Consider the following 19,136-nt stretch of genomic DNA (forward strand, 5'->3'; position numbering starts at 1 on the left):
GTGGAAGGTTGGGGGAGCCAGGTGGTGGGTATTATGGAGGGCACGTATTGCATGGAGTATTGGGTGTGGTGCAAAAACAATGAATACTGTTACGCTGAAAAGAAATTTAAAAAATTAATTAATTAATTTTAAAAAAGGTAGAATGAAAAAAAAATCATGATGGGTTTGAATACATGTTGTATTGAGGTCAAATCTAGAAGAATCAAATGTTGACACAATGCCACCCAACCCCAACACACACACATGACTTGGGGCTCTCAAAAAGAGTTGACAAAAGCCTTAAACGTAAGGCATAATAAGAACAAAATATAATGCCAGACAATTAGAAGACATTTTGATCAATTAAGTTGAGCTCAATATGACTTGAAAACCAAGTAGGAAATCTTCTTAAAAGGCATCAAAGAGAGTGAAAACACGTGAAGCATTAAAATACCTACACCGATGATCCCATGTCCCAGTTTATTGCCCAAAACAGAATATAATCAAACCTTGCATAAAGGTAAAACTAGCACAGAATACTAGTATTATGAAAATGTCATGGGCTAACCATTACCATGGTTTCTTCTGTTTCAGAAAAGAGCAAAATGTGGTTGCTATTAACAGTGGCAAGTTTGATATCCGCACTTGGAACCACACATGCTTACTTTGGAAAATTACATCCTATAAGCCCTGAAGTGACCATGAATATTGTAAGTTACCAGAGTTGTGGGGCGGGGAACCCATAGAACCAAGATCTACTACCATGACTTAGAATCATGGCAAGCTGAAGCTTTTACATGACCAGTCAAGAATAACTTATCTACTTACTAGATGCATTTAAAAACTCAACTAACTAAAAGCTTTGCTTTTCCTCATCAGAGTCAGATGATCACCTACTGGGGTTACCCAAGTGAAGAGTATGATGTCATAACTGAAGATGGTTATATCCTTGGGATCAACAGAATTCCTTATGGGAAGAAAAATTCAGAGAATATAGGTATAATCCTCCCTCCCTTCCTTTTTCTCCCCTCCTCCTTCCCACTCTCTTTTCTTCCCTTCATTCCATCCTTGTTTCTTTCCTTCCTCCCTTCTTCCTTTCATTTCTCCCTAAGGACTTAATGAGTCTTGCTCATTCTAGAAATGCAACCATGATGAAACTTTACCTCCAGTCTTCAGAGAGATCACCATGAAGTCAATGGAATCATGAACAGATAGTTATAATGATACGTGATAAGCGCAGTGCTAGAACTCTACAGAGGACATTAAACCCGAAGTCCTGGCACAGGTGCCTAACTCAGCTAGTGGAGATCAAGGAAAACTTGCTCTAGAAATAATGACTTAGCTGAGTCCTGGAGGATCAGGACAAGTTAGCCAGGATGTGTGTTACCATGGGGAGGAAAGGGATGCGATCTGAGGCTCATATCCTCACTTGAACAAAAATTTTATCTTGTTCTCATTGCAGGAAAATTGTGAAGTACAAGGAGAATAAAATTAAGCGAGATCACCTATCACTTTTCCACTCACAGGCCACTTAAATTAACATCACACTGAATTTCCTTAGAATACAAGTTTTTCAATAGCCTTCCCAGGTTAAACTGCGCATGTTTCAAATGCACAATCTGATACATTGTGTCACTTGAGAAACCACCACCATAATTAAGAAGATATATTCAAATATTCAACTCAGTCAAGCAAAAGTATTTCATTCTAGTCGTCCGAAAGCCTATATCCTATCTCTGTGTTTATCTGAGAATGAGGAATGAGGATATAAAGCTTGGATATGATTTTCTCCCTCAGGCCGGAGACCTGTCGCGTTTCTGCAACACGGTTTGCTCACGTCAGCCACAAACTGGATCTCCAACCTGCCCAACAACAGCCTGGCCTTCATTCTGGCAGATGCGGGCTATGACGTGTGGCTGGGGAACAGCAGGGGGAACACCTGGGCCAGGAGAAACCTATACTTCTCGCCAGACTCCGTGGAATTCTGGGCTTTCAGGTAAAGAAAAGGGACAAGGAAAGAGGGACAATGAAAAATAAAATCGAGCTTAGAAAGCGTGGGTATTCATGTTTGCCTGTTCCAATCCAGACCCATTGTAATACATTACACTCTCAGGAGGGAAGAAGCAAGTCCTTTTTATTCTAATCCCTTCTTGGATTTTGAGTCCAAGGGTAGCTTTTCCTCCATGATATCAGTACGTGGGATGAGCAGATTCCCTTTTCCAAATGGAATGAGAGAAATGACCGAAGCAAGGAAATCTGGTGCCTTAGCAGATTCCAAAAGGAAGATCTGTCGAGATTTGGGAGGATATCCAAGCTCAGTTGGGGTTTCAAGAACCCAAGTCACCATCAATAGTGAGGAGGCTGGGAGGGAGTTAATACGGACACCATGGCAAGCTTTTCAAAGGTTTCCTTTCTCTGGCCCTCTCATGCCCCATTCCCAGAAAGTGCTAATGGAGGGGGAAACAGAAGAGATTTCGGTGATGCTGCTAAAGCATAGAAAAGTGCTCTGAGTGTTCTAGGGCCCGCAAGGAAGCTCGTGTCTCTGGGGGGGGAGAAAGAGAGACAGGTCAGGCGGGCTCCGCGGGCCACGCTGAGGCCTTCAGAGCTCACCCTGCGCACAATGAGACGTCACTGAGCAGTTTCCAAAAAGGCGGTGGCAGAATCCCACTTCCATTTTCCAAAGACCATTCTGGCTGATCTCTGGGGAGTAAAAGAAAGGGCACTATGACTCATCTCAATCTACCCCAGATTGTGTACAATCTGTGTACAAATGATGACTAAATCTGACATTCATTTTTAGGGATAGCAAGACTCCCCACCGATAGAGGCTCTCTTGTTTGGATTAAGCTGCAGCTGTAATGCTCCGTTTCAGAAATGACGTCAGCTCTTGATAAGAAGCCAGCCCCTCAAAAGCACCTGACACTCCCTCCTGGTCTATAAGCAGCAACGCTTAGAGAAGCCAGTTTTCTATTTTCCCAGAGAGAGGCTTAGCTATAAATAGGCTTGACTTTTAGAAATTATAGCAAGGGAATGTATTCAGTTTTATTTTGTCTTCGTTTTTCTTGCAGCTTTGATGAGATGGCTAAATACGACCTTCCAGCCACAATTGACTTCATTTTAAAGAAAACTGGACAGGATAAGCTGCACTATGTTGGCCACTCCCAGGGCACCACCATTGGTAGGTAAAAGCAGCTGAAGCAGGGACTTTTGTTTGTACAGACCTCTTTCCAGTGGTTATGCAGGCATGTTGGTCATTGTGCTAACTGCTTTCCATTCATCATATAAAGGAATGGCTACGACAATCCAATGATATAGGGACAATTATCAAATCTGTTGTATATATGGGGAAATAAGACAGGAGGGCAAATAACTTGTGCAAGGTAACACAGGTAGGGCAAATAGGGTAGCTCAGATCCCAGCTCAGGCCATCCTACTCCCAAGCCCGTAATCTTAGACACTGCACCTCATGGCCTCTGGACTGAACATTCCATCCACTCAACCACATGAGTGGAACATCTGCAATGTGTCCTAAGAATATAGCAATAAATAAAGGAGATGAAAATTTCCGTCCTTGTGCTACAGATAATCTAGCAGGGAGGCAGAGAAAGTAACAAGGGTTATAAAGTAAAATACAGAGTAGGTTAAATAATGGCAATGTTATGGGAAGCAAATAAATCAGGAAAGGCTATAAGGGAGCATCAGAGGAGACATGGCGAGTTCAGATAGAGGATACCCCTAGCACTCTCTGAGTAAAGGCGTGAAGGAGATGGGGGGACTGGGGTGTGAGTCATGTGTATGCCTGAAAGACTGATGTTCTGGAAAGAGGGAAAAGCAAGTGCAAAGAGCCTGAGGTTGCAGACTTTTCAAGGAATGGCGATGAGGTGATTCATTGTGTAGCTGAATCAGACACAAAGCAAGGGACGAGATGCGGGCATGGTCTAAGGAGGGCAGACTGTTCAGAGCTTTTGGGGTGTTATAGGGATTTCAGGTTTTACTCTAAGTAAAGGGAAACCAGAGTTTTGAAGATGGGAGTACCAGGATCTGACCTCAAGGCCCTCAACAGGATTAGAATTTACACAGTCCCATTAACAGAATCCCCCCAGCTGCTGATGAGGAACAAGGGTAGGGGTAGAGGAACTGGTTAAGGGATTCTTAGAGTGACCCATGAGAGTCATGATCGTGACTTGGATGCGGGTGGGTAGCTGTGGTGTACAGTTAGGTTCTAGATGTGTTCTGGAAGAAGAACCTATAGGACTTGCCTCCACATTGGATATGGGGCATAAGGGAAAGAAAGGGGTCAAGAATGATGCGAGATGTGTGATCTGAGCACCTGGAGTGATGGAGATGCCCAATCCACGAGGGGGATGGCTGTGAGAACAACTGATACGGTCCAGGGGACAGGGGCTCTGTTTTCTCGCTGTTGGGTGCCGGACACCTGATGGAGATCTGAATGTACAAAATGTATGAGAAACAGGGTGTAATAACCAGTAGAGTGAGTTCAGATGGGAAAGGGGAAGAGCCCAAGGACAAAGCCCCGGCTGCTCTTAGTCTAGAAGATGAGGAGGAATCAGACGAAGGAGCTGGGACGTCACGATGACAGTGCTATGAGGGAGCCAGGAGTACCTCATGTTCTGGAAGTCAAGGGCAGAAAGTGTTTCAAGAAGGAGAAGGTGGTCAGCTGTGAAAGAGGCTACTGATGAGTCATGGGAACTGAAGTCTAAGAAGGGATCATTGGATTTGGCAGCCGGACAGGTGGAGGGACCTTCCGAACAGCAACCTCAGAGGAGTGGTTGAGATAAAGCATAATCGGGTGAGCTCCAGAGAGCATGAGAGAAAGCTTTAAGGGGAAGGGAAAGGTGGAAGCAGAAGGGGAAGGAGGGGTCACAGAGGAGGAATCATGACGTATCTTATGCTAGTCTCTGCTCTCAGCTGATGACTTGATTCCCTGCTGGGAAGCTAAGCAATCAGTAGGTCCATATATAAACATCGATGCAGGGAAGTGGGTGAAGTTGGTGGTGGGCGTGTGGGTCTCACCTGTAGAATTTTAAAGAGTTTATTTATTTGAGAGAGAGAAGGAGAAGCAGAATCCTTGCTGAGCAAGGAGCCCAATGCCGGACTCAATCCCAGGACCTTGGGATCATGACCTGAGGAGAAGGCAGACACTTAACCAACTGAGCCACCTCACGTATAAAATTTTAGAGAAAAACATCAGTGAGGAAGAGCTTCCCAGTGTCCTTTGTCATTATGTCATAGGTCATGTTCCCAAGGAGATGAGGACTAGTATTCAGGTTGTTTTATAAATAAATACTGCTAGGGTAAAGGGCAGAAGGCAAGACTAGGCAGAGGGAGCAGCGGGGACGTGACACAGTTCCAAAAAGCTCTCGGTCAATTCTGCATGAGAAGGCTCTTGAGAGTCTCTGCGTGGAACTGGGTGGCTGGGCCTTTTTGGCCACTGGTTGACCCGCCATTCAATGAAGACTGACCGGGGAAGGGATCCTTTGGAATTCTTTGAGAACCATGGATTCTCCTGAGCAAAAGCAAAATCAGACAGGAGTCACAAATTCTCTGCCTCTGGGGTTGAATAAATGCCTCAGACATGAGGAGGAACCTGGGCAGGTACAGCACAGCATGTATCCCACATGGTCAACAATTGAGTCAAAATCCCTTTTTTAAAAAAAGATTTATTTATTTTAAAGAGAGAAAACATGCACATGCGTACGCAGGGACAGGGGCAGAAGAGTCCCACAGGGGCTCGATCTCATGACCCTGAGATCATGACCTGAGCCAAAACCAAGAGTCAGGTGCTCAACCGACTGAGCCACCCAGGTGCCCCTCAAAATCCTTTGTTAAAAAAGGGGAGATGTTCTCGATTACTAAAATTGACTCCTTTGATTTCTAAAACCATACAAAATTTCCATCATTTTGGAGGGAATTCTGCCTTAACTTATGTGACACACTGCTGTTTGTTTTTTTTTTTAATAGCACACACTGAACAGAGTTTAACCTTTCCTCAATGATCTAGGGTTAAAAAATTATTTCCAAGATGCAATGCAACTATTTCCTAGGATTTATGGAGATGAATAAAACTAACACTAAATGACTCCAAACTACCACTCTTCAGAGTCATTTGAATTTTGAACATTCCATTCTTCTTTGCCACTAATGGATAACATGTCACCACTGTCGCCACACACATAGATTTCCGGAAGGTATTTCTGCTTTGCATTTCCATCTTCTAATCTTCTGTGTACTGGAAAGTCAGATAAGTGTCCCTTTTAGGATTGTGTCACAAATAGGGTTGTCTATTCTAAGCAAGGAAGTGTATTCTGAGAAGTCACCTGTCCTAACAGTGCTGGAACCTATAGACACCCACACAATCTCCTCCTGTGTGATTCTTGCTTTCTCTGGGTGATAGAATGGCTGTAATCCGCAGAATTAGGCAATCAGGTAAAGAATCCCTTAGCGAATACCATTCTTCCTTAAGTAGAATTAGGCGGAGGTAGGTGAGGTAGGTGTTCACATTTGAAAGTCTTTTTTGTTGTCGTTCAGACCTCTTTTGTCTAATCAATATGCTATTACTAACCATGGGGAGAGATTATCCTATGTAGTTTGATTGTATAGATTTTAGCTTAATGACTCTTTGATCACATCCCAGTCTACTTATATGCTACCATTCAAAACAGCAATTAATTACAGAGAAGAGCTGAGTATATTTATGGAGTGTAGATGTTTGAATTATTGTGGCTGGTCTCTTGTCCAGCATTTACAATGTGCTTAGGGTCCTGGTAAATACCTTCTATAATTCACCTCACTTGGTTCCTTAAAAAACCCTATTGAAGGTTTTTGTGCTTATTGAAGCACTCATTTTTAGTCCCATATTTCAGATGAGGAAAATGAGGCTCTTAGTGCTTAGGTGACCTGTCCAAGGTAACAAATCCAATAAACCCCAGGGCCGGGATTCAAATCTTGTTTGGTCAGATTTAAAACTTTTTCAATCTTTCCCACTTGCATACCCTCCTCATATGAAGTGCTAATTAATTATCTCACTGTGATGACATGAATCTGAACTCATCAAAATCTGTTTGCAGTATAAGTAATTCTTCCTCACCCCACATGAATCTTAAAATTGGCCTGTTTTCTAAAGTCAGATGAAAGAATTTAACTTTTTACAAGTTCTAGCCTCAGGTTCCTAGAGGGAATCTACGAAAATAAAACAAATATACTAAAATTGGGTTGCTCTGAACAAGCAGAGGTTGTCAGTTCCTCTCTCTTAGTAAACAGCACTCTGAGTAAATCCAAATAATGTCCCACTTGTAAAACACACACACACACACACACACACACACACACACACACACACATCCACTTTACTGGTTCCTTGTCTTTCTGTTTCAGGTTTCATCGCCTTTTCTACCAACCCCAAGCTGGCTAAAAGAATCAAAACCTTCTATGCTTTAGCTCCAGTTGCCACCGTGAAATACACCAAAACCCTTCTGAACAAACTCATGCTTCTTCCTTCAACCATCTTCAAGGTATGTGATTCTCTTTAACTGAATCTAAGATGTCGAGTTGTCCGTGGGTCTCAGAGGGATGGAAAGAGAAGGGAAACACCGCGCGGACAACCATACTTCTGGCCAAGGATGGAAATGGGCGGATGCATGTTTTAGTTCCTGCCTAGCAATGGTTGAATCCCCATGACAACCCCTTGACTTTCCAAACCTTTAAAAGGGGTCGCAGAGGGCAGTAGTGTGGGTTGCAATAAACAGGAAATATTAAGTGTCTTGTATAGTAGGCACACACTGGAGGGAATTAATGATCAGTATTTTCCCAACACTTAATCACCTACTTCTCCCACCTACCTAAACCAACGCACACAGACACCGACACCACTCCTTCAGGAGAACAGTTCTACTGCAGGCTGTAAAAAGTAATGATGCATTTCCTTCCATGGTTTTGTACTATTCATTTCTTTTCACTCTGAACTAACTTGTGTGTTGAAAGCCCAAGAGACTCTATTTACAGTCAAACTACATATGTAAAGCTTTGCTCAAAACATGAAAATTTTGCGATGACCTTGAGTATCATTACCGGCTGCGCTGCTGCAGGTGTTTCTTTCCTACTTGGGCTCAGGTTTTCTGATAGGCAACGTAGATAGTTGGTTGAAAAATAATAATAAAAAAGAGTTAGACCTTAAGTCAGGGGTTTGAGGCTTGGGTCAAGATGGTAGCTTTATAGAATCTGTGAACTTATAGTCAGTTCTAGGTAAGCACAAGATCTCAACTATTTCTTAGCCTCCTGTTTCCTCCCATATAATATGGGGATAATCCATGTCTATTTTCCTCAAGAAGATTTGAGGCAAATAATCAAGCTCCCGAGCCTCATTGTCTTTCCAAAGGTTTTCCTGAAAATACAGTGGGGTCACCATTTCGGCTTCTGATCTTTTGATGTTTTGTTGCATCACTTATGACATCCTGCCACGTTGTTTTATGATTTTTATTTCATGACACTTATTAGCCCAACTAGACTGTAACTCTTCGTGTCTTACACATCTCCTCGGCAGCCACTATGTTTCTCATTGGAACAATAAATATTCAATGTTGGTCATCTGCCCTGTCCATTCCCCAACTTTATAGTGGGAATTAAATGAGAAAAAGAGTTTGAAATTCCTGAAATAACATAAAGAAATATGAAAATCTCACCAGCCAATTTACACCTGTACTAGTAAACTAGACAAATTAATGAGTCTTCTTCGCTGCTTCATGTTTACAAAACCCTCCCAATGCTTTTATTTTTCAGCTTGTATTTGGTGACAAAATATTCTACCCACACCACTTTTTTGATCAGTTTCTTGCTACTGAGGTGTGCTCCCGGGAGACTGTGGATCTCCTCTGCAGCAATGCCTTATTCATCATTTGTGGATTTGACACTAATAACTTGAACATGGTTTGTATGCGTTGACATTTTGATTCTGAATATTTTGAGCAACATTTTGAGGACTTGTTCTACCATGACTTAGACATGGTACTTTGAAAAACTAGGAGGAGTAGGGGCCTGGGTGGCTCAGTTGTTTAAGCATCGAACTCTTTTTTTTTTTTTTTAAGATTTTATTTATTTGACAGACAGAGATCACAAGTGGGCAGAGAGGCAGGCAGAGAGAGGAGGAAGCAGGCTCCCTGCTGAGCAGAGAGGCTGATGTGGGGTTCGATCCCAGGACCCTGGGATAGTGACCTGAGCCAAAGGCAGAGGCTTTAACCCACTGAGCCACCCAGGTGCCCCTAAGCATCCAACTCTTGATCTCAGCTCAGGTCTTGATCTGAGGGTCATGAGTTCAAGCTCCATGTGGGGCTCCACGCTGGGTATGGAGTCTACTCAAAAAACAAACAAACAAAAAAACTAGGAGTAGCTTCAGAATTGTGTCCATGCTTTGTAGATAAGCCCAAGGGAGGTCACATCATTGCTCCCAATTTCGTTCCCTCCAGCTCCTTGCTGTCACCCAAGTGCTCCCTAAAGTAAACAGCATGTAGAAAAAATAGTAGATAGTGAGCTCTACTCACTTCTGACCCCCTAAATAATTGGTATAACACTTAAAAATTCTGTGAGGGGAGGCACTGAACCGTATATTTTGGCAGGCTTCTCTGCCAATGTCTAAGCATTGACTAAATGTTCTTAATGCTGATAGTCATTCCCATAAATTTTATAAAATTTATTTCAGAGCAACTATTTAGGTTAGCTTTTGTCCATACTCTTTATCTAGCTATTTCAATTGTTTTGAATTGGGTTTGGGTTTTAAAACATATATGAAAAAGTGCAGTATCAAAAGGAGTTAAGAATATGGATTCCAGTTAAGAGCCTAAATTCCAATCCTTTCTTTGGAGCTGAGTTACATTCATCTGTCTTGGTTTCCTTGTCCACCAAATGTATTAGTGTGGAGATTAAATGAACTAATATGTGTAAAGCTTAGGGAACATAGTTCAAAGCATATGGCTCATAGGAATTGCATATGTTTTGCTACTAATACTATTATATTTTGACAATTATCCTCACTCCGAAATGTTGGTTTACCAAGTTCATTGATAAGAAGGTATAATTCTACCTCCAGGTATCTACTAACTAAACAGTATTAATTGGGGCACTACTAAGTGTTGTAGCTACTGGGGACATATTGGTGAAATCACAGATACTTTCCTGCCCTCATGGAAATCAAGGACACCCAGTCCTCTTTCTCAGTGTTGGTCAGAATCTGTGGATATTTTAGAATATATATGAACAAAGGGAACCTTCCTCAGTTTCTGTTTTGGATGGTAAGTAGAAGAATCATTCCTCTGTCTTGCAAGCAAGTCCCTCTCCTTGGCTCTGGGAATGGCTGCCATTTTGTATGTGGAGTATGACGGAGCTGTCTACCCTTGTCACACTAAGAAAAGGCGGAACAGATTACTGCATTCCATCTGTGAGAGCCTTCTGAGAAAAATCATAGTAAAATAGAGATGAGGAGCACAAGGAATTAGAGATTTCATCCTTCTGCATGAACATTATGTGCAAAGGTATTTCATTCTTCTATGATGATGGCTAATTTGTTTGACCCTAGCCATGGTCCTCTATACAGTGGCACTAAGACACTATGCAGTCTGTGTAAGCTGAGACACGATTTCAGTTTGTTGTCTGGGGTCTGGTCATGCTGAATTAGAGCAGTGATAGGATAGCAGGATAGCACAAGAATCGTAAATATCCTGTACGTGTATTCTGACTATAAGATAGATAGATAGATATAACTATCATATATGATGTACACATACACATGTCTCACTATATGTGCATACATAGGTCCATAGAGCAAGAAGCTTGTATGTGGACATTACATCTACTAGACTCCAACACTGGATACAGAAAAGTGAAAGCTGAGAAGCTAGAGATCTAGATTAAAGTCTCTGGCTCCACCCTGAGATGAGCTGCATGACATTGGACATTTCTCCAAACTTCTCTGAGCCCCAATTTCCATTTTGATCAAAGGGATGATGAGCTCTCCTCATTGAGTGTGACAAATCAGACAACTGTCTCATGCAGTTACACTTTGCTAACTCTCCAGCAGCATACAACTATGTTGCTTGGCTCCTTTGGTAAACACTGCCTTTAGGCACTTGACCTGGATCAGAAAAATTTAAATCTCAGCTATTTTAGGAAACCAAATACACATATGTGTGTGCCTTTGCTTTCTAGAGTCGCTTGGATGTGTATCTATCACATAATCCAGCGGGAACTTCAGTTCAGGATGTCCTCCACTGGTCTCAGGTATCATTTCTCAAATGCTCTTAAAACTTCTTTTGTGCGCCTGAACCCCTGGCCCTTTCCCTAAAGCGCAATCTTGAAATACTCTGTCAAATGCTCCTAGCAGGGAATTTTCCTGGCATGTGGCTACCAGCTGAAAATAACTATTCAGTCCATGTGAATGAAATCCTATGAGGGGCTCCTGGGTGGCTGAGTTGGTTAAGCTTCTGACTCTTGATTTTGGCTCAGATCATGCTCTTGGGGTCAATGAGCTCAAGCCCTGCATCAGGCTCTGCGCTGAACGTGGAACCTGCTTAAGATTCTCTCTCTCTTCCTCTCCCTCTGCCCCTCCCACCCCTCTTGCATGGGTGCATTCTCTCTCTCTAAAAAAAATAAAAATAAAATCCTATGAAAACAATCACTTTGGGTAGCAAAGAAGTGAATGATTTTTTTATGACTTGGCATGTGAGAAAAAAATTATTTCAAGCAAAGCCACACTGAAACTTGCATAAATATCTGGTCCTGGATGAACAATAGTCTTACTTTTGGGAAGGAGAAAAATGTTTTTCAAAAATTGTCTTAATTGAAAGTAAACTACCTGGAAGGGTTTGAATTTTGTTTTTCACATAGCAGGGAGAGTTTTTATTTCCTTGTGTTATTCATTTCTCTACATTAGGCTGTAAAGTCCGGAGAGTTTCAAGCTTTTGACTGGGGAAGCCCAGCTCTGAACATGCTGCACTTTCATCAGGTAAGCTTCTTAAAGTTGGAATTGTTCACATTTTGAAAGACAAAGATATAAAACTTTAAAGGTGAAATCATGATCATGGAGCATGTATTTTCCAAAGGAATTTTCGTGTCCAGACTCATCCTCAAGGAAATTAGAAAGTAGATGATAATTTCCTCAGAATCCATTCATCATGCCAGACATCACCCTGTCTCCAAACTCTCTCTGTGCACTCAGCTCCAGTGGCTGCGTTCAGGGTACCGCACCTCCACCTGGGAGAACCTCCTAGAACACATCACCCCGCACCTCCTTACACAACCCTGCCCTGGATCCCAGCTGCCCAGCACACGGTCCTCTCCTTCCGGAAGTGTAGTTCACAGATACAACAAGCCAACAATTCAAACTGTTTAGGAGATAAAGCTGGAATCTCTGGTCTTCTTAAACAGTAGCCCTTCCTTGGTCAACAGCCAGAGAAGTGATGCCACCAGAGATAAGATGTGAGGATGGCGTGCTCACAGATCAAGGCTAGAGATACTCCTTGGCAGACAGGGGCCTTATTGGAGAGGTAGACATATTGGCCACCCCTTGCCCTTGCTGCTGTACGAAGAAGCCAGGTTTTGGGTCCATCCCATCTGGGGCCCCATAGGCATTCAGACAGGAATTTCTTCATTGCCCCACCCAAATATGTAATGAGAATACATCTGCAAGCCCTCAGCTTAGGGTGCACCTGCAGACCATCACTGGCTACATTTGAATGGGAGAGCTACTCCGCAGTTTTTGTAAACTTCTCCCCTTCCTTCTTCTCCCACCCTGGAGTTTCCACCCACGTACTGGCCAAACAGCCCTACTGATTTTCATCTGCTTCCATGACTCGATGTTTAGAAGGGATTTCTATCTCTTCATGACAATATCTCATATGTAGAGAAGATGTTCCCCTTTTGCAACAATTTTTTATGTCTTTAAAGAGGCACCATCAGGTCAAACACCATTGAAAACACTTTTTCTCCAACCATTGCCTCCTCAAACCCCCAAAACACAGTCATTCTTTGCATCCATCTTTCTACTGGGCTCTACTATGAGTAATCAGTGGCATCCATCTTAGGGGACCTGAAATAACAAATCCCAAGCCCACCCTCCCTCCGCCAAGCCATAAAACAACACAGATGGTCTTCAACTAACTGAGCACTGACACTAATTTAAGAGCCAGAAGCTAGCATCTAGAAAACTCTTTGAACAACAGAGCATGAATAAAAGAAAGTAGGTTTATTATTATTATGAATATTCTCCACATTTTACCCTTCTCTCCACTAAAATAAAGTATTAAAATATTATGGAAAATTATATATGATGAAATATTTTCCTATGACAAGTTGACTATTATATAAGGTGAGATATGGAAAAATTCAGTTTATTAGATTAGTATTCTGCAGAGTAGGATCTAAAAAACCAAAAAAATTCTCTGTGGATAGTGGTAAAATTGGCGATGATTTACTTACTCCCTTATCCTGCTTTATAAGCCTCTTTAAAATCTATGTGTAAATGGTGATTTTCTAGAAATAGCAAATGGGCCTGATGATAGCTTTTCTCAGAATTTTATCCAATATTTAGTAAAATCAGGCAAGTATTCAACAAAACAACCCCTTCAATGAACTGACTGACCTACTAACTGACCATACTGGTAAGTCAGTACAAAACCAAAATAAATGACTCAAGACATTTCGAGATCATATTTTAGAGTGTCTAGGTAGAAACAGTCTATTATAGTTAGGATCCAATCAAATCCACTTTCTTGATTTGGGATAGAAATCTAAATTTTTAATTTGTAAGAAATGTTATCTAAAGACTCGTTATTCAATGCATGGTCCAGGACCAACAGCATCAGCATTCATCTGGGAATGCAGAATCCTGGCTCTTCCCCTAGATGTACCGAATCAGAATCTTCATCTTACCAAGATCCCCAGGTGTTTCACAGGCCCTTTCAAGTTTGAGAAGCACTGACCTAAAACATATTGCATCTACTTTGCTCTGCGAATAAAGGTGACTTTCTCTGAGCAACCACTGCTAAGAATCTACTTCTAAAACCGAGCATGCCATGTGCAACAACATGGATCAAACTTGAAGGCATTATACTAAGTGAAATAAGTCAGACAGAGAAAGTCACATTCTGTATGATCTCACTTATATGTGGAATCTGAAAACAAAACCAACAGCTGAGTTCACAGATGCAGAGAACAGATGGGCGGCTGCCAGAGGCATGGGGTAGGGGGTGAGTGAAATGGGTGAAGAGGCACAAACTTCCAGTTTATACAATAAAGTCTTGAGGATGTCTTGTACAACATGGTGACTACAATGAACAATGCTGTGTTGTATATTTGGAAGTTTCCAAGAATGTAGACCTTAAGGGACACCTGGGTGGCTCAGTTGGTTGGGCAACTGCTTTCGGCTCAGGTCCTGATCCTGGAGTCCCGGGATGGAGTCCTGCATCAGGCTCCCTGCTCTGCAGGGAGTCTGTTTTTCCTTTTGATCCTCCCCCCTCATGCTCTCTCTCATTCTCTCTTCAAATAAATAAATAAAATCTTTAAAAAATAGAGAGAGAGAGAGAGAGAGAGAGAGAGAGAGAAACTTTCAAGTAGATCTTGAAAGTTCTCATCATAAGAAAAAAAAACTGCAAGCATGTGTGGTGATGGACAATAACTAGACTTAATGGGGGTGATTATTTCACAATATATGCATCTATTAAAGCATTATATTGTACACCTGAAATTAATACAATGTTATGTGTCAATACACCTCAACAGAAAAAATCATCAGCCAATGCAATATCCTCTAGCCAAGAAATAAGTATTGGGGTTTAAAGTGCAGTTACTTATAAACACTGGGGTTCTTTCTCCCTTGTGTTTTAGCCCACACCTCCCTACTACAACTTGACGGACATGCATGTGCCAATTGCAGTGTGGAACGGAGGCAATGACTTGCTGGCCGACCCTCGAGACGTTGACCTTCTACTTTCCAAACTCCCCAACCTCATTTATCACAGAAAGATCCCTCCTTACAATCACTTGGATTTTATCTGGGCCATGGATGCCCCTCAAGTCCTTTACAATGAAATCGTTTCTATGATGGGAGAAAATAACTAGTAGTTCCCCATTTAAAGACTTACACATTTATTGTTCCAAAATAAGTTCTTCTCTCGCACATGGTTTTCCATCGTGTTTGGGATACAGTGATTCTTTCTGTAATTTTCACTTCAGAAATAAATCAGCATCAACAATCTTTCCAGTTGTCATTTTGGGTGTCAAATAAGTTTTATATTTTTTGTTTTTCACTGAAGATGGGTCTGGAAACACTTGGAAGGACACATTCCTGGGGAGGTGAAATTTCTCTTCCAGTCCTCCCATTCCACTGATCTTCTAAACTCAACATAGATTGTGAGACATGAGTTATGAGTGTTGCCAAAAGGCTGTTGAGGGATTGAACTGAACCCTCCGGTGTATGCTTGAGATGGAGTACACTGCTTTCTACTTGCTGAAGCTCATTTTATCCCTCTGTTCGCTGCTAATATTCCTTGCTGTTTTGCATATTTAATCCCATGAAAAGGCAAATTAAGCTATCAGCTGAATGAAGGTCTGCTCACTTTCACTTCCTAGAAGGAAGAGGGCAACAAGCAATAGGGAGCCATGGTTCTGGAAGTTGGGGTACAAAGTGTGTCCTCCATCCCTCCTCCTGTTCTAGCCCCATCCCTGGACCTTGACCACAGAACATGGGACAACGAGCCAAAAAATTTTTTATGTCACTGCCACCGCTCTGGCACCCATAGCATCCAGAAACTCTGCCACTGGTAAATTTCAGTCAGAAGACACAACTGCCACCACTTGGTGCACTCAACCCCAGAATGGCTCCTCCAGATTTCTAGAATCTCCAGTAAGCACAGTCTCCCCTGAGAAATTCTATCAACCTGTAGTAGTGTGACCTCATATTTTATAAATTAAGCTTTTGGGGTCACACGTATCATGCTATAAAATACAAATGAGATCAAGACTCTCTTGTACCCACATCTCATGGTGAAGCATAGTGAGTATTCACAAAAATCTGTTGACAATTTTTATTACACCGCCACATCCCTCAACCTTTGCTAGAAAGCCCGAAGCCTACTTGTTTGTTTTACCCGCCTTTATTTTGAAAGTGGCAGCAAGAAATTGCTTAAAGAAGATCACTTGAAAGTCTATTTCAATGAACTTTGACGGCGGGCTTTAAGAAACTGACATGAGAATCTCAGGGAGTAGCGGCCGATATTCATGGTGGCAGAGAAGGTTGAGAAGTCATCCTTCTCAAGAAAACAATGATCATTCTATTCGTATAGTCTCTTCTGCACTTTTGTAGCTAACTACCTTTCTTCTAGTCTGCATTTAGAAAACACGAGCAACTTTGGTTTTAGTTGTTGGATCGGGAGGGAGACAAACCATAAGAGACTCTTCATCTCACAAAACAAACTGAGGGCTCCCGGGGGGTGAGGGGTCGGGAGAGGGGGGTGGGGTTATGGACATTGGGGAGGGTATGCGCTATGGTGAGTGCTGTGAAGTGTGTAAACCTGGTGATTCACAGACCTGTACCCCTGGGACTAATAATACATCATATGTTAATAAAAAATTAAAACATAAAAAAATTTTTAAAAAGCCACAAGTAAATATATTTGTTCCAATAGAAGCTCTGCTCGTGTTCCTCATTCCTAAGTCCGAGCTGTCAGCCTCTCAGCTGATCTTCAAGGACTCTTTTCTCTAGCTACAACCTTGCTCCCATATTGACTTGAAGCAAATTTATTTTTTCACCCTATTTCACCCATGAGTATTTCAGGTTGTATTTCTAGAAGATCAGGTCCCTTTTTTTAACCTAACAAAACCATTATCACATCCAAAATATTCTTGATATCATTAAACATCCAGTCAGGGTTCAGAATTCCAAATAGGTCACCAAGGGTCAAAATTTTATACAGTTTGTTTAAATCAGAATCCATGCTCTTCGCCTTGTTTTTGTTGTTGTTTTTTTCTTTTAAGATTTTATTTATTTATTTGACAGAGAGAGAGACACAGCGAGAGAGGGAACACAAGCAGGGGGAGCGGGAGGGGGAGAAGCAGGCTTCCCGTGGAGCAGGGAGCCCGATGTGGGGTGCGATCTCAGGACCCTGGGATCATGACCTGAGCCGAAGGCAGACGCCTAATGACTGAGCCACCCAGGCTCCCCAGCTCTTTGCCTTGTATTGGTTGACCTGTCTCCTACCTCTTTAGGTCTATAGGTCATCTGCCCCCCTTCTTTTTAGTTCTTGAATTTTTCGGTTACTGTTGTTAATGACACTGTGTCTGTGGCTTGTAGTTTCATACCACTGAGATTTTGCTTATTATAGACCAGTCGTATTATTTAACATGTTCCTCTCCACTTCACAATTCCGTAAGTCAGGATTTCTTTTTTTTTTTTTTTTAATTTTTAAAGATTTTTATTTATTTATTTCACAGACAGAGATCACAAGCAGGCAGAGAGGCAGACAGAGAGAGAGGGAAGCAGGCTCCCCGCCGAGCAGAGAGCCCGACGCGGGGCTCGATCCCAGGACCCCGGGACCACGACCCGAGCCGAAGGCAGAGGCTTCAACCCACCGAGCCACCCAGGTGCCCCCGTAAGTCAGGATTTCTAACTGCAGCACTATGGACATTCTATTTGCCAGATAATTATGCACAGATGATCCTGGGCATCCTAGGATTTAGCAGCATCTCTGGCCTCTGCCCACCAGATGTCAGCAGCATACGCACCCGAATGAGTGACAACTAAGAATGTCTCCAGACATTGCCGAATATAACCTTAAGGGAAAAACTGAACCTCCTCCCTACCAAGAACCATTTTTATGAATTATATATAACCTTGATCACATCGAGATCTTTTTTGGAAAAGCTACTTCATAGACGGTATTGTGTTTTTCTAGAATGAGGATCATAGCGCAGAACAGCTCATCATTGACGATGTCAGTAGCCGTGCCTTTGCAACATCCGGATTCAGGTGTTCATTAGGGGTTAGGGAGCGATGATATTCTAGCTGAATCATTTTTTCTTCATTTCTTAGCTGGGATATTTCCATAGGAGAAAAGTTTCTTCGTGTACTATTTGGCTACCGAAAATATATGATTCTTTCCTTTTTTTAATTTCCAAAATTAATTTTCCTTCTTTTAGTATCATAGTTTGTTTGTGTTCCTTTGCATATTTGATGTGTTTCAACGCAAGGCAATTTTTAGTCTTAGTGATATTAAAATGATTCCCTTCTATTGCTTGTGAGAGTGTCTGTGAATGGCTCCGGTGTCCTTGTGACCTAACTCTCATCTTGTGTATTTGCCTTCCCTGCTCTGGAATCAATTATTTTTCCAAGAAGTCCTGACTCCTTTTAGGAAGGAACCATATACTACTAGTGAGGGTGATCATTGTTATTGGGTGGTCATTGTTTTGAGGTTTTTTTCAATGAAGAGAGCTAGGCATTTTTTTTTTTTTTAAGATAAACTACATCATGGAGTGTCTGGGTGGCTCAGTCAGTTAAGTGTCCGACTCTCGGTTTCAGCTCAGGTGATGATCTCAGGATCATGATATTGAGTCCTGCATCTGGCTCCACACTCCTTGCGGAAATCTCCCTGAGATTCTCTCCTTCTCCCTCTGCCCCTTCTCCCTTCCATCTCTCTAAATAAATAGATAGATAACTAAATAAATAAAATCTTTAAGATAAAAATATATCAGGTGTTCATATTCATTTTTCTGTTAATTTTTAAACAACTATTAGCTCTTCATCTCCTTCTCCACCATGTCTATGAACACATAATGCTTGAACTGTTGCAGTAGCAACTGAAACGGTCTTCCTTTCTCTAGTCTCTGTGCTTAATATTCCAAACTGATTCCTAAGATCCTCTCCATTCTTCAATTTCTTAAATTCAAATTCTCCAACCTGCCATACCAAGTCCTTCTAAGTTTAGAGTTACTTATCTATACTCTCTCTTCCCCATCTACTTTAACCAGTAGCCTTCCTTCTGGTCAAATCATCTCTTCCTTATGCCTCCAATACACCTCTCAACTTGCACCTTCATATTGTTCCTCACATTCCCCTATTCTTCCTATTTTGGGATTGCAAGTAGGTTTCTATGTTCTGC

At 41.9% G+C, this 19,136-nt stretch overlaps 1 protein-coding gene across 1 annotated transcript; it reads left to right on the forward strand.

Annotated features, from left to right (window-relative positions):
- Positions 1 to 584: 584 nt before the first annotated feature.
- On the forward strand, positions 585 to 15,102 carry LIPF (lipase F, gastric type; the record flags this gene model as incomplete). The annotated part of the gene is made up of 9 exons (XM_080822942.1): positions 585 to 689; positions 859 to 976; positions 1,777 to 1,975; positions 3,048 to 3,157; positions 7,375 to 7,511; positions 8,776 to 8,922; positions 11,194 to 11,265; positions 11,918 to 11,989; positions 14,869 to 15,102. 9 exons carry the CDS (start codon positions 585 to 587, stop codon positions 15,100 to 15,102), a joined length of 1,194 nt encoding a protein of 397 aa, XP_080679068.1.
- Positions 15,103 to 19,136: the final 4,034 nt, after the last annotated feature.

Source organism: Martes martes (genome assembly GCF_963455335.1).
Source record: "Martes martes genome assembly, chromosome: 14".
Classification (NCBI taxonomy): Eukaryota; Metazoa; Chordata; class Mammalia; order Carnivora; family Mustelidae; genus Martes; species Martes martes.